At 38.4% G+C, this 16,791-nt stretch overlaps 1 protein-coding gene across 11 annotated transcripts in view; it reads right to left on the minus strand.

Moving 5' to 3' along the window:
• Positions 1-246: 246 nt before the first annotated feature.
• TBL1XR1 (TBL1X/Y related 1) overlaps positions 247-16,791 on the minus strand; it is a 107,326-nt gene continuing 90,781 nt past the window's right edge. For 4 of the 11 annotated variants that reach the window (XM_056498587.1, XM_056498586.1, XM_056498591.1 and 1 more), the window contains 10 exons: positions 15,344-15,485; positions 15,024-15,087; positions 14,825-14,922; positions 13,051-13,111; positions 11,813-11,934; positions 11,269-11,343; positions 8,723-8,850; positions 8,381-8,546; positions 7,432-7,533; positions 247-5,731 (listed from right to left, as the gene is read on the minus strand). In XM_056498587.1, coding sequence (XP_056354562.1) covers positions 5,705-5,731; positions 7,432-7,533; positions 8,381-8,546; positions 8,723-8,850; positions 11,269-11,343; positions 11,813-11,934; positions 13,051-13,111; positions 14,825-14,922; positions 15,024-15,087; positions 15,344-15,485 — 985 coding nt within the window. In that variant the 3' untranslated portion in view covers positions 247-5,704. The remainder of the gene's footprint in view (positions 5,732-7,431; positions 7,534-8,380; positions 8,547-8,722; positions 8,851-11,268; positions 11,344-11,812; positions 11,935-13,050; positions 13,112-14,824; positions 14,923-15,023; positions 15,088-15,343; positions 15,486-16,791) is intronic. The other 7 variants (XR_008841178.1, XR_008841177.1, XR_008841179.1 and 4 more) reach the window with 7 other exon arrangements.

A 16,791-nucleotide genomic window follows, 5' to 3' on the forward strand; every position in this document is an offset into this window, starting at 1 on the left:
AAATGGAACAGCAGGACATGGTGGCAGGGACAGTGTCACCATCACAGGATCTGCAGTGTGCCCACAAAGATGCTGCAGCCACACTGTGCATTACCTCCTGCTGCTGTCTGCACCTTGTCTTACCTGGAAATGTGCCAAACTAAATATTAAAAACAGTGTTTCAGTCTGTCACTCCCCCAGCATAATCATCTGCAAATCTTCCATCCCAAGCATTTAAAATTACTGGTATAGAACATTCAGGCAAGGTAATATCAAAATATATTTTATTCTGGACCTCTTTCAGATCTGATTCAAATTACAGTTGTCAAAGCAATACAATGCAAAGGGAAACTGCAACAGAAAATGTGCCTAGAAGGGATATAAGGGCCTTGGGGACAAATCATTGTGATGTAGAACCAAAATACATCATAAAGTGTAATTAACATGGTCCAGGACAGTATAGAACATCTATATCAGTCTTCTTTAGACAATAATCATGAAAACTGAACAATAAAAGTCCTTTAAACAAGTACAAAAAACTGTCATGGGCTGGTTTACACTTTTACAACAGTTGTAGTTTAACTGGATAACTGAAGAAATGATGCAGACATTTTAATCCAGTGCTATAGGTAGGCTCACAGAATTAGACCCAAAGGATTTGTAACTCCAAATGAAACCATTACAACTACAATGTCAATGTCAGGAGAGAGAGAAAATTACTTCTGTATTCTAGAATTACTGTTCTGCACACTGCAGTCTGTTGAGGACAAGATTGCAAAGTACACTGGACTAGCAACAACATGCAGACTGTTTTCTTGTATTTACCCACAAATGTCAAAAAACATTATGAAGTAAAAATGAATGATTATTCAAAAATTTAAAAAAAACAAAACAAAACAAAAACATGCCTCAAGTTATTGTCAAGCTTCAAACTTAAAGGCAAAGAAAGCGAATTATGTACTCAAAACTACTGATCTGAAGCACTATTAACACTAAATCTGCAATCCACTCGAAAGGGCAGATTTTCCTGGTTTGTCTGCCTCCCACCAGACTGACAGTGAAGACAGTCACACTTTCACAGCTCGTGGTATTTCAGAGCTTTCTCTAGAGGGAGAAGTGAGGACTGCTCCACGTCTGTCTCCCTAGGAAATGTCAGGGATCCCGATGGGGATTTACTGCTGTCTCCCAAGCTGTATCTGCTTCTGACATGCCACAAGGTTGCTTCTGCTTTCTTCAGGCGTCTGCAGAGGGGGAAAGTGATCCCACCCGGGAATGGCTCTACAGGGCTTTGGGAAGGGAGCCAGGAAGGAACTGGGCTAAATCCAGCAGGTCCTGCTCTGGTAAAACCCCACTGCCATGGAGGGATGGGGCTGATTTTATCCATCTTGGGGGTTTCATGGGGATGAGACTTATTTTATCCACCTTGGGGGTTGGTTCATGGGGATGAGACTTATTTTATCCACCTTGGGGGTTTCATGGGGATGAAACTGATTTTATCCACTTGGGGGTTCATGGGGATGAGACTGATTTTATCCACTTGGGGGTTCATGGGGATGAGGCTGACTTTATCCAGCCTAGGTGTTCATGGGGATGAGGCTCATTTTATTCATCCTAGGGCTGAGGCTGATTTTATCCATCCTGGGGTTTCATGGGGTTGAAGCTCATTTTATCCACCCTTGGGTTCAGCACAGCCTCCAGCACTCGCCCTGGCAAGGGTGGAGTGACAGACAGTGGGATTTCTAAGGAAGTAAAGCTTGGAAAAACCAAGGCTCCCCTCTTTGCTACACAGACAAAACCAGACAATTGACAGGCTGAAGGCCCCAGTTTGCAGTGGTAATGGATGTCCTCCCCACAGCAGAATTAAACATCAGAATTAAACCAGCACGGCCGCCCCGTGCCACCCACTGCTGTCCCTAAACACAAAGGACATTCCCAAGGTACAACGCCCTGTCAGACGCCCTAGCATGAGGTAAGCAGTGTAAGGAAAAAGGAGTGCTTTTCAAAACTCAAAAATCAATCAAAAACTGGTAGAAATCTTTGGCCTTTCTCTCAAGATGCATTAAAGTGTCACGAAATCAAGAAACATGCTTCGAAATGCCATGTCGTTCTGACTCTGGTAACTACTACCTGCCCTCCACCCAACCCAGAAAAAGAGGCACTTTTAGTGTTTCATATAAGATTTCCAATCATCTAGTAGACATGCTAAATAACCCTGCACAATGGTAGTCCCAGAATAAACTCAGTTTATCAACATTACAAAGAGTCTAAAAAAGCTTTTATGAAGACCTAGATATTCTCTTAACTACACTAAAAAGTCCACTGGTTGGGAATCTTTACATCAATTTAAAAATGCAGAAAAAGGTAAAGTAAAAATAGAAAAAGACGAACTCTACAGAAAGCTGGATCTGGTCATGCAAAAATGAGAAACGGGATTCTGAGGTGGATGCACAGAAAGACAGCGAACTCAAGAGCAGCTCATTTCTTATCCCATCATTCATTCTGAGCCCAGCTTTTCCCCTTCCTTTTATCCTGTGTTTGGGTATTTGCCTGTTATCGTGCTGAACTGATAAAAACAGGAATGACTCCACCTCTAAGACCGAGCATGCACACCCTACACAAATCAGGGCCCTGCTGCCATTTGGCTTTCCCTCTGAAAGGAGCAATTTGGGCACGCTGGAACTCGAGGCCTTGGTGCTGTACAAGTCAGTAATTAACTCGGTTCTGTGCTGTTTTTGTCTGGTTTTTGGTTGGCAGGTGGCAGAACCCGGCGTGCGGGAGCAGGAGCAGCACTGTGGCATGGGAGGCTGGACAGCTGGACCTGGGCTGGGGACACTGACCTGGGCTGGGGACACTGCTGGGGTCAAGGGGCACTCCCTGGGGACACTGGGCACTCCCTGGGGCAGGTGCTGTGTCCAGCAGAGCCCTCATTCCTGCCAGACCCACACCTGACCTGGACACGCTCTGCTGTTCCTCTATTTCTCAGTGTGTGATGCTAAGCTGAAGCAACTAGAATTACAACCAAAACAGCTGATGATTGAGGAAAGAGGAAAAATGGCAATACCCTAAAAAATGGCTGTGTGATTTTGCAGCTATGTCACAGAATTCCACCACAATTGTTTAGATTGGCTGAAAGAATCATCCAATAACATTTATGAAAATGAATAAACTGTCCATATTAAAATACAAAAGTACTATCAAGAATCACTTCTGACTTTCAGATTTAAATTCAGTGCAATTGACAAATGCATTGCTAAACGAAAAATGCAGCTTAAACATACTCAAAACATTTGTGTCTATTCCTGGGAGCACAGTTTTAAATTATTGCACAGAATTTTTTTTTATTTTTTTTTTTTTTTCATTAAATGACAGAGGTCAGCCACAGTCATGGACCTCCAGCAATAAAAGCAATATTTCAAGTGCCAGACACTCAATATATTAGGTTTCCTACATATTGTAACTCACAGGGTAATTGCTCTAAACATTTGCAATATGTTCCAAAACCCTAAAAATAGCTGGCACAGAACCACCACGGATAACTGTCTTTATGGATATGACTTGGTGTTGGTTAAAATGCTGTGTATGATAGCAGTATAATCCTGGGGTGTATATAAACCATGTATTGTTGACTTGTCGTTACCACTGGCAAATTGCTACCCTACCTTAGCCAAACTCAGACTTGCTTCAAGTCATGTTTATTTCATGGAAATAGCAGAAATCGATGCCTAAAGAACAATGGTTAAAATGTCAAAGCTGCATTATCTCAATTAAATGAATTTATACTTAACTTGGAGGGGGAAAAAAAAAACCCCAAATGAATAAAAAAATAGGTTAGAGACTAACAATCATAAGTCACAAAATTAATTGTGATTGAAATAGTGTTATAAAACCCATAACTTTGCAAAGCTCTGTAATATAAACCATTCCTTAAGTAAAATGTCTGTGACATAAATTTGACAACCTCTCTTTTTTATAAATTTACACTCTTGGAATCTTATGCAAGACATGATGCAACCTTTTCGACTACACATAGGCATAAACACAACCTCATGCTATCATTTACAAATAAAATCACTATTAGTATACTTTTAATCACATGAGCAGAAAAAGGTTTGCCATATACATCTGTCATTGTAAGAAAAATACTTGATATTGTAAACAGAGTAAAAGACACTATATAGTAGTGATTATTAAAAAAATAGCAGCTTACATCTACCCTATATTTGGAAAAAAATGTAGTCACAAGATACAATAAACTGCAGGACCAGAGCAGCAGGGGAATTAGTGCAAGTATTCATCTTTTAAATAAGCTGAATCACTGCTATTAAAATAAACTTGAAGCAAGTCCTCTGTTTAAGATTTTTTTTTTTAAATCTAAGGTAGTAAACATTTTGCCTCTTAATGGCAGTGTTATCAAATATATGCCAAAGATTTTATTTTAATAAAGAAAAATTACATGAAATACTTTTAATACTGGAGTTTGGTTACAATTATACATCTAAGCTCCTACAAATAATGATGGGCAACTCTCAAAGAAGCTGTGGCATGAACCCTTGTCCAGAAAGATCTTAACCTCTTAAACAAAATCCCCCAGCTATACTTTGCTCCTTTTCACAATAGTGCACAATTTAACCATATTTTAGCTATGGTCTTAAAGCAACAGAAGATGCATTTTTCCTCTTTATCTTTTTAGCTTTTTTTTTTTTTTTTTTTGCATCCCTGTTTTGTTGTGTTTTTTTTTTCCTCTGTTTTTGTGCCCTTCTGTTCTTAAGTTTGGCAGAATTATGTCCCAAATAAGAAATTACTGTATTTCAGCCATGTCACCAGAAAGTCAAACATAGCATTATATCCATTTCCATCCTACTTTGCAGATGAGAAGGATGTGAAATATCACACCACAAAGAAGGATTTTTTTATTTTTTTTTTGTTTTCTTCTCTCTCCCTTATCCCTTTTCCACCCTCCCTCTGTTCACAAAATTGTGCTCTGGGAGCCACAAAATGTACCAAACATCATCAGGTTCAAACTACCTCTTCAAAGAATGCATCAAAACATGTTTCAAAGAAACGCTTTTTTTTTTTTTTTTTGTTTTCCAAGGTGAAAAAATATAAACAAGAAACTAAATCACTCCCTTACTTCATGCATCCGTAAACTTAACCAAAACAAAACAGAAAACCCAATGTTTAAAAGCAAAGAAAAAAAAAACTACTGCTGCAGATTTCTGTAAGTCCGTTTTTCTCTGTACACACAAACTGCTCAACTACTGAGAAGGAACACAAAAATACCCCACAATCCACGTGAGAAGGGATTTCATGGGGCAAGGGGTAATGAAGGCTGCCATTAGTATCTTCTGATTTTGGTATGTATATGGGTCTGCTCTTGTATATGGTATATTTCTCTCTCTCTCTCGCTCTCTTCTGTTTTTCATATCCAAAACCTTTAAATGTTATTTTGGGGCACAGCAGATTCCAGCACTTGGTGAACAGGATTCACAAGCTGTGACAAAACTCTGTCATCCTCTTCAGGGTGTAAATTTTTTTTTTTCTCCTTTTTTTTTTTTTTTTCCTCCTTTTTTTTTTTTTATATACAGTATATGTATATATTTGTTTTACATTTGGCTGTAGTGGACTGGCCATGGTTCTGTTGGGACTATAGCAGTACATGGGTCAGGGACAGTCATTTTGGCTATGTACACATTCATAGTCGGTCCATGGCTTCCAACTAAGAGCGCTATTTCCGGAGGTCTAATACACAAACCTGCAAAGAGAGAGACACAGATACAGCAGCTGCACAGCACCACGTGGCTCTACATCCTGTGGGAAGCATCACAGCAAAACCTGCACATGGGTTCTGTAAGCTTAACCTTGTATCTAGTGACAATGATTAAATAATATCAAAGTGACAGGTGAGCCCTTTGTGAACCCCCAGCCAGCACCAGTGCTAAGGGCATTGCTGCCTCCAGAATTACTATCAGAACAGCAACATCTTATGTAAGCTGTTTGCCTGTTATTTAATACTGTGAGGCTGAGAACTTACTTGAATCCAGTTTGTAAAAATATAAAATGAAATTAAAGTACGTGGACAAGTACTAAAATAGATCAGAAAAACTGTTAACGGTATACAAATTCCAGTTTTAGTCTTCCCAAAATCTCCACTAAGAAGTGCTTCTGGGTCTGTCAGATATAGAAATCTATTAGTAAAATATAACCACACACAAGGTAACACCAGCTGCAAGCACATTTAAAACAGAGTGGAGGAGAAGGGCTTTTGCCAACAAACAACATGGAACAAATTAAACCCAACATTTTTAAAAATATCAGAAACTAAAAGAAAACAAATCTATTCCAAGTACAATCAGCCTCTTGGGCCAAATTAATTGGAAGACTGGAAAGGTTACAGAGCATATATAAAAAAGGGTCATCTGGGAGGAGTGATAATCAATCTCTACCCAGGATATGCCTTGAGCTTTTGTCCTTTTATGATATTTCCTATACTTACAAGGCTAAAATGATATAAAGACAAATCAAAAATTAATTCTCTAGAATTCAGGCTTCTTAAAATCCAGAACTTCTTATTTTGTGATTTAAACTCTAACAAAACCTTCCTTACCAGCAAGGAGCTCTCAGGAGGGAAATGCTTTGGCACCTGTGCTAAGATACCACCTGAGACTCTGCACTACTAAGCTGCCAGGATTGCTTTTTGCTGATGTTTGTTAAAGGAAGCTACAGCACTTCAGAACAATTCCCTCATCAGCCTTATTTTAATTTTGCTTTTCCTTAGGCTCTCCTCTCCTTTCTTTGCAAACCATGATGAGGGAGAGGCAAGCAAAAGCCCCAGGACTGTGCTCCTGCCATTCCCATCCCATGGCATCTCTCTGCAGGACAGTGTCAGAGCAGCCAGGAGGTGATGCTCCAACACCCTGCTGTGAAATGACAGTGGGAGCATTCATGATTAGTTAAACATAATTTTATTCACTGCTTTTCCTAAGCAAAGTAAGCAGACTGATATTTATATATAGCTGCTGACATTTTTAGGAACTTTTTAATTATAAGCATTTAGAAATCTGTGCTTTGTTTTGCTGTTGAATGCAATGCAGAAGGCATTTCATTCCTGTCATGCATTATAATGATATCACCTACACTGAGCATTTTCACTCAAAGGGCAGAGAAAGGAAAATAAATTTGCTTCCAAACCAGCCACACTGAACACACTGACACAGCTGGCCCCAGGAGGAAGAGAAAATATAAATTGGAAGTACCTCCACCTTCTGAGGTTTTTGGACTGGAATAAAGATATTCTCCATACAATACCACAGCATGGGCACAGCTGAAAACCTACACGTGAGCTGATTGTATTCAACCTTCAGCTAGAGAAGGAAATTTTGTCTCCATTGTTGGTTAAATGATTTCCAGAACATGTTTGTTACTAGAACACCAACCAAGTCAAGCAACACTTACTGAACCATCTGAAGCACTTGCTCCAACTTTGTCTCCTGCTGCATTCCAGCAAACCTCAAAAATCCCTCCTGTTCCCCGATAACTGTGAACTAGGGCACCTGTCTAAAAAAGGGACAAGGCAAGTACTTAATACATCAAAATCAAAGTCAACAAGCACAATTCGTACATGCAAAATTTCCCCACTGCTTTTAAAAGCTACAATTTTGAGAGAAAAGTGGTCCAGAAGAGATTTGTGGACAGCCTCAGCACCTTGTTAAAGAATGTGGCACATCTTGAGCTCCTATGTTTGATAGGCAAAACTGGGGATGGTCATGGCTACTTCCAGTTACTGAGTCTTTCAGAAATGAATACCCAATGGCCAATAGCCAGAGATTGCATCATGCCTGACAACAAGGTCTTTAGACTTTCAAACATAACAAGACCTTATTTTTTGCCAGAAATACAAAACAAGTAACAGTGTCCTTTTTGAGAAAGTTTCATAGAAATACTTTGTCATCATTATCTTCCCTCATTTGCATTTTCTTGTTTGTCAGTGAAATTCAATGAAACAGCCAATCAGATTAGTATGTCTAGACCCAGTCATCATTTTTCACAAAAGCCCCTGTTTTATCAGGAATTTAAAGTTCAGAGTTAACAAAGACTATTTTTGGATGAAGTATGTTCTTGGAGAAACTTTGTTCAATGTGGGGTTTTGTTGATGAGTTTTTGGTTGGGTCTTTTTGTATTTTTTGCTAAGGCAATGTAAAGACAAGTGTTACTTCACCATAGGCAAGCATTCAAAGTGAGAGATTGAATGTACAACCTTAAAAGAAATAATCTCAGAATAAAGAGAAAACCAGTGTGCTAGGAATGACAAAGCTCTTTGTGGCTGAAATATAATGGATAAACAAAGGCTGGAAGGATGGAAAAGACCAAAACACAAACTCCTCAGCACAGAGAAGAGCAATACCTGTGTATTCCAGATGTGTACACATTTATCAAAGGAGCCACTGGCCAGGTACCTGCCATCAGGACTGAAAGCTACACTGTACACAGGTTCTTGATGTTTTGTCAGAGTATGAATACAAATTCCTCTGTCTACATCCCATAACCTAACAGTAGAATCAAAGGATGCACTGTCAAGGAAAAAAACAGATTAATTACACCTCAATTCAACATAATTTTGTTGCTAATACAAACGGAATATCATAAAGTATCTTATGTGCTTCAAAACATTCTGTGAACTTACATTTATAGAAAGTGAGGTAAAAGTAATGTTTAACAAGCATTTAAAACTAGGATTAAATACTACCTTGCTAACATAAGATTGGCATTTGGATTATTTGTTCCTGGTCCTGTAGGACTCCATTTGATAGTATAAATTTCTTTGTTGTGTGCTTGTAGATCATGGACACAACTGTCTTGTTTCATACTCCAGATCTATAATAAAAAGGGAGGAAAAAGACAAATAATTTAGCACAATATTGGACTAAAATATTTTTTACATGTTTCTTCTGTATCATTTGCAAGCTGACTGTTACCTTTTGGGCCACTCAAAACATTTGCTACAATTGCTAGGTTTCTAGAGTAATTATGTCAAGTTTTATTCCAGAACCTTTCATTCTTTGTGTTTTAAGTCCCTAATGAGGTTAATGAGTAATAAAGGTGCTGCCTGTAGAAACCAAACTGCCTGAGTCTATGCAAACCCCTTGAAAAGTGCAGGGATGAGAGCAGATGCTGAACTGAGAAGAGCAATATGTAAATGTTCATGTCTGAGTGGATAAAATATCACAGTCCTATTTTTAAATGAACTTCTCGCTACACAGACTGAGTGAAATAAAGGGATAGTAGAGAAATTTTCTGTTTTCCTACAAATCCAGAGACACAAATACCACTATGGCATTTTCCTGACTTATTAGTATTTGCATTGCCAGATTTCAGTGTTCAGTACTTCACAGAGGTCATTAGAGGACTCCAACTCCTGTGTGATCATGCTCAAGAAACTAAATAACTTTATTCTATTAAGAGTTTACATTGCTTCTACAGAAGGGATTTGGGAAGGTTTTTATACCTTTTCCTACTTGTGAAATTTGATATGGCAGATAACCACCTGAACACTATTTTTAATAATATCTGTCTCAGTAATGCTTTTAGTTCACTTTTCTTAGAAAAAGCTAGCAGGAGCATGTTTAAACCCAAGTACATTTAAGATGCAATTGAGGTGCATGTGTAAATAAATGGTACTATTCAAAACTGCTACTTTGCTGAAGAGGAAATAGATTTTCAATGTGCAAACCGAATTGAAATTGTATTTCCAGTTTAATTGATGGGATCAAAATCTAGCTTCTCTCTTCACAAAACTAGCACAGATGAAAGAGTCCATATCACTGCCTTAGAGAACATCAAGCTGTAGACAGAAACTAACCAAGTAAATAAATCACTAGGACCTTCCATGTGCTTCCAAACCTGGTATTTATTCCTTCTGCCATTGACAAGTAAGTGATCACAAGTGATTAGTGATGTATAGGCTTATCCTCCAGCACCTGACATTTGAGCTAACCCTGAACAAAACAGTAACATTCTTTGCAGCCTGGGCTCCATTCAAAACAGCCACCAAGAAGTTAATTGCCTGAATCCCACAAATGCTGACACATTCCCAGTTGTCACCTCTACTCACAGAGAGGCAGCAGCAAGAGCAGCTGGAGCTCCAGACTGGAATTCATTACCCTGGAGTTTCAGCTGTTTAAGTATTAAATACCTGCTTAAGATTGCTATTTTGGCTATTTTGACTCCATCCACTGCTAATGGAGGACAACTGATGCTCTCAGGGGTTTACTCATCACACTTGACTTAAGACGCTTAACTTAGGAAAGGATAACCTGCTCTTCAGCAGTGCTAGACAGTGCTGACTGGAGATGTCTAGACATCCAGTTTTAGACTGGAGGTTTAATGCTTCAGTGTTTGTATTTAGATAAGGTGATTTCCCTTGCCAGAGCAGGAGGGTTATGTGGCTACTCACTCAGCCATTCCCTGATTAAATAACAGTGAGCTGGATGGAATTAACTGTCCCAAGGGCTACTAGCAGGACAGTGCTGTCAATGTAAAAAATGTATCCTGAAACTCTACCAAGCACATTGCTGAAGGTCCCAGTGAATGTAAAGCAGCACAGGAGTAATGGAAAGCATCTGCACCATGGAAGCAGCACAGGCCTGTCAGGCATGAACAGCCTCATTTCAGCTGGTGGCAGGCTTATAAGGATCTCCAGAGTGCCCTGAAGTCACATGTGTAAGTTGCAGTGTCCCCTGCACTCACAAGTTTGCCCCTGCTCTACATGAAAGAAGGTAGCTGTGAATCATTTGGAGGACAAGTGTAGGTGTGACTGAAAACTGCAGAATGACTCCTGATGAGCTGGAAAAATCCAGGAGTGCGCACAGCCTCTGAAGAAACAACATGCCAAAGATTTTAACTAGAAAGAAGGGGAGAGAGAGGAAAACCAGGAAAGGAGCAAGTCACCCAGTCTTGTACGTGCTACCTGACATGCATTCCAACTTCTCCATTTCACCAAAAGCAACCATCAAGCGTGACAGCTTAATGATTAATGACCTGATTCTGTAAACAGCTAAAAGCACCTAATAAATCATGCTCCAAGTCTCAAGCTGGCAGCCTGTAATAAGTTCTCTGGACCAAAGCTTGGCCCTGATTAACAAGGATTTCTAGGATTGCCTAACCTTGTTATATTAAAAAAGAACAAATATTGGACAACACAGCAAGTACAGTGATAGTGCCAGAATGTCCAGGCTAATGGAGTGCATTCCAGAGTCCTACAAAGACAAGGGCCAGCCCCAGAACTCCCATTACCTTTAGAGTCATGTCATCAGAGCAGGATGCCAGCAGATTACCAGTTGGATCCCATTTGATTGCATTTACTTCATTCTAAAAGTGAACAATGAGAGTGAGCTGGAGTTGTCCCTTCCATTACAAATGACAGCTTACAAAACATAAAGCTGGATAGCAGTTATGAGCATTTGCCTAATTTTAACACTTAATTTTTATTCATAGCTTTGCCTTCAATAACAACAGCTTTTTGCTATCCATTTACCACATTTCCCAAGCATTCTTGTACACCATGTGGTCAAGTCTTGAAGTTACCACACTGCCTCTTCTAAAGCTCACTCTTGCATGCTGGCACTGGTAAAACAAGCTGCACATGAGGGTGAGAACTGTTCTGATAATCACAGAGACTGTGACTACCATAAGACTTTAACCACAGCTACCTATGTGTGCATCTACTGGCTATAGCCAATGACCAATCACTACACAATGGCTGGGTACTGGTAAGTTTACTGAGCCCCCAGTCTCCAACAAAAATATCACAGAGCAATCCCCTATTTGCAGTACTTACTGTGTGACCCTGGAAGGTTTTGATGGGCCTATCTTGTCCTAGTTTACAAACATGAATACACATGTCTGTACTGCAAGAGGCAAATGTGTTGTTACTCTGCCAATCAACGTCTAATGCTGGTGCTGAAAGAAAAAGAAAGATATTTCATGCACTCTGCAGAAATTTGATGTGCAAATTCAGCACCACCTTGGAACAAAAGCCAACACGAAGCAATCATTAATTTTACAGCAGTTCTGAAGATAAACACTATGAACAGTAAGAAATGCAGCTAAAACAAGTATTACACAAAAATGGAACAAATTTAATATAAGTCATCATAATATGGAACATACTTGAAATCAAAGTTATACAGAAGACAGTGCAGCAGGACATCAAGCTGCAGTTAAGTCATCTATAAACAAATCCCAGGACTCAGCACAAGGAGCAGGTTCCCACAACTTCACACATCATCACACATGAGCTCATCTCCACCAGCAGCTCCTGCTTGTTCTCAGGGATGGCAGCCAGGGAAAGGGAAGGATTTATTTCCTTTCTTAATTCCAGCACTGTAAGGTGTGGTAACTTGAAGCTTAATAATGGGCAACATGTTCCATTTGATCAAGCCAGCTATTTATGGCAGACAGCACAGAGAGAACTGCTTGGAGCAAATGCTGAGTTGATGTTTTTGACTGCTGTCATGCCACTGGAAATGTGGCACGGGTGGAATTAAGAGTGGCAACAGGACACATTTCTTAAAGGCCCTTCAATGACACCTCTGTCATCCTCTCCATCCTGCTCTCCAGCTGATCCTGGCAGGGTTGCTCAGCATGCAGCCCACAATGTGTCTGAGCTCCTGCACTCCCACCCCAGTGAAGAGCTGGAGCAGTGGGATATGGGGTGGGATCACTGCAGCAGCAGGATGACAAACACAGTCCCTAGGTGATGAACACTAATTCCTTGTGGACCACTCACATGATTTGTCTGCCACCATACTACGGAAAGTTAGGAATACTTAGATTATTTATGTCTTATGATTTTTGTGGAACTGCAATAAAACTGAGTTATAAAATCAGAACTAATCTAGCTTTGTTTACATTTGTAAAATTCCAATATGGGACTCAGTAACCAAAGACTACCTGTACAATTTTAAAATTATGCAAATAATCACCATGAAAATCAGATTTGAAGATTTATTTAAAAAAAATAACACCATTTTGTCTTTTCAGGTGACAAATCTGAATGATGAAATCAAGACTTACCAGAATGAAAAGGAAACTGCTGCTTGGCTTCGCCAGTGTGGGCATCCCAAATAATTGTGGTCTGTGTTAAACAGATAAATAAATGATAAACAAACTTGTACAAATTGCTAATTTCCCCACAACTACCACCACTCACAAATACAAGAATACCTACCCTGCTCACCATCACCCAAACCTGCTCTTGGATTATACATTTCTAGAGTTTGATCCAGTACTAAAAGAAATAGTAGTAGATGTACAGAAAACAATAGAAAATTTAAGATTGCATTAGAAAGGTGTTTAGCCACAACATTTTGGGGTCTAGAGGGAAGAAGGAAGAAGGCTTTTAAACAGTTTTATCCCCTTAGTCCTATTTATATTCTTGTAATCCATTACACACAACTATTTTAATTTCAAATACTTGTGTATTCAAATTGTAGTATCAGCCACTCACTTACTCCTAAGGAGATGTTATTAACAATTAGTCACATAAATTTAAGGGTGTAATTTTGTTCTATGCTGCTCTCTGCAAATACTTTCATACCCTTCTGGTTAAAGAAATCTTGTGACAAAACTAGTATCTTATCATCAGTATATTATATGCCAATATCCCTGCCCTACCTCAATGATCAATGAAAATTCTGACACTAAATTCAATGGAAGCATGAACTGACCACACAAATTAGTCATGGAAAAGGAGCCTAAGGTTGGGCCATTCTCTCTGCTATAGCAGAATATTTTTCAAAGCATAATCTCAAGTTTGAGAAGTTTTATTGACTGAAATGAGGTTTCTATTCCTTCCTTAATTATTTTCCTGCAAATGAAAGCTGTACCTCCACAAATATTTAAAAACTGGCATAACCATCACAGATGCCAAAAAAGTAAACACATCCTTTCCATGCTTTGAGACATTTAATTTTCCTTCCTTTGTGCCAACAAGCATTTATAAAGCTGGCTAATAAAGCAAACCAAGTAAATGCATGCAGGGAAAAAAAAACCAAAACAAAACAAAGAAGAAAATTGACTACTTTACAGTGACACTGTCAGTTTTAAGTGATTGCACTGAGGTTGCAGTTTGCCACTCTTACTAAGAGAAAACCTGTGCTGACTTCTGCACCTTGAACCAGTTAAAGAGGAAAAAAATCAACTCTCCTTACTCTTGCAATAGTCTATTTGATTCTCTGAATTCACTTTAAGTACATTTCCCATCACCCTGTGCCCTTTCTACCATTCATACATAAAACCTGTCACACTACCAGCAGCTCTGAACTGAAAGACCTTGTAAACTTAAATTTATTTAGAGAAGTGAAATAAACAACAAGCTCCATGGCATTACACAACTGGCACCTCCCCAATCACATATATCAACCTTTCTTATGTTCCAGCTCCAATCTTTACAACCATTCTCAGGTTTGACTGACATCCAACTCAGCCTGAACCTATCCCTGTAGTACAATTTTTTTTCCTGAGGCTTTGCATGAAGTGTTTCACTGAATTTAGATGGTTTGGTTTTAAAAATTTTAATATTTCTGGTTTCAATACACTTACTTTCCAACTCAGACTAACCTAAATGGGAGGAGATCCACAGATATTTTAATTTCCTAGATTTCAGTACCTAAAAAATAATATAAAACCCAAGGAAACATAGCTAAGCATAACAAGATCTTTGTAAGCACATATTGACATCCCATGCCTTTAGTTTCATTTACTTACTTTGCATAGTTTTGCTATTTTGCTTACAGTTAGATTACAATGGTGAAGGAAAGAATTTTAATTTTACCAAAGATTATCTCACCTTGTCCACTCCTGCACTTAAAATGAAGTTTCCTTTCTTGTTCCATTTTAACGCAAATATAGGACCTTTATGTTGCCCTAAGGTGCTGGCAAGATTACCTGAAAATTTATATTGATATGAATATATTAAAAAATAAAAAACTATGCCGTGAGCCACAATATAGGAAAATATATCATAAATTAAAAAGTATTTTGCTTACCATCTTTAGTCCATATCCTTGCAAAGCCATCATAAGACCCAGTTGCTAGAAGTGTACCTTCACTCTGCCAGCAAAAAGGTTATTTATTGATTGATTTATACTGCTTAACTCAAAGAGCACAAAGCAAATTTGAGGTAGAATAGATCTGCACACGATTTATGATATTTAATTCAACTGCAACTTATTAGAAAGAAGTTATGACAGAAGAAGTAACAACACTGCTCAGAAATATTTCGGGTGCTGCCAGAGAGGACACCGCTGCTGTCCCTGAAAGTTTGCCCGTGAGGAGGCGTGAGCAGGGCTTTGCTGGCAGCACTTACGTTCCAGTCCAGCGATGTGACGTCCTTGTTGCTGGGCACGTCCTGCCCGCCCTCCCGGATGCAGTGGCGCAGCACCAGCTGCGTGGAGCCGCTTGTGCTGTTCTCGCTCAGGTTCCAGATCCGCGCCGTCGAGTCCCCCGACCTGCGGAACCGGGGCAGGAGATCCTGCTGCTTACACCTGCCACTTCCACTCATGTCATGCATGTGTTAACATGTGTCATTATAATGACAGCCTGTGATATCATATAATGCACAATATACAACATACCAATAATATACGCTATTATAACAGATGGTATGTAAAACAATAGATAACATATTATATATAGTGGGGATGGAAATCCTGCTGCTTACACCTGCCACTTCCACTCATGTCATGCATGTGTTAACATGTGTCATTATAATGACAGCCTGTGATATCATATAATGCACAATATACCATGCACTAAGAATATACAACATACCAACAATATACGCTATTATAACAGATGGTATGTAAAACAATAGATTATATATTATATATAGTGGGGATGGAAATCCTGCTGCTTACACCTGGGTATTTCCACTTATTTCATGCATATATTAACATGCATCATTATAATGACAGCCTGTGAATCATATAATGCACAATATACCATGCACTAAGAATATACAACATACTAATAATATATGCTATTATAACAGATGGCACGTAAAATAATTGATTATATATCATATATTATACTTATATACATAGTGGGGATGGAAATCCTGCTGCTTACACCTGGGTATTTCCGCTTATTTCATGCGTATATTAACATGCATCATTATAATGACAGCCTGTGATATCATATAATACACAATATACCATGCACTAAGAATATACAATACACTAATAATATATGCTATTATAACAGATGGTATGTAAAACAATAGATAATATATATTATATACTATATATAGTGGGGATAGAAAGCCTGCAAAACACCCAGTGAGGATAGAAATCCTGCTGCTTACACCTGGGTATTTCCGCTTATTTCATGCATATATTCACATATATCATTATAATGACAGCCTGTAATAGCATATAATATGCAATATACCATATACTAATAATATACAGTATTGTAATAGAGGATATGTAAGATAATATATAGGTATATAAAACACTACATATAGATTTTATAGATATTACATACATATAGATGTTACATACATAGTATGTAATATAGGATATATAATATAGAATGTTATATAATATATGTTATAATACATAACACAGAACATATAATATAGCATATGTTATATATTCTGTTATAATATATAACAGTATATAACAGCAATATATAATATAGCAATATAGCAATATTTGCTAAACAAGGTATCTGATGTGATATATATATTGATTGTATATTATAATATTTATACATCACAATTGCACCTATATATTTATATATTATGACTGTATG

Source organism: Oenanthe melanoleuca, chromosome 9 (genome assembly GCF_029582105.1).
Source record: "Oenanthe melanoleuca isolate GR-GAL-2019-014 chromosome 9, OMel1.0, whole genome shotgun sequence".
NCBI lineage: Eukaryota > Metazoa > Chordata > Aves > Passeriformes > Muscicapidae > Oenanthe > Oenanthe melanoleuca.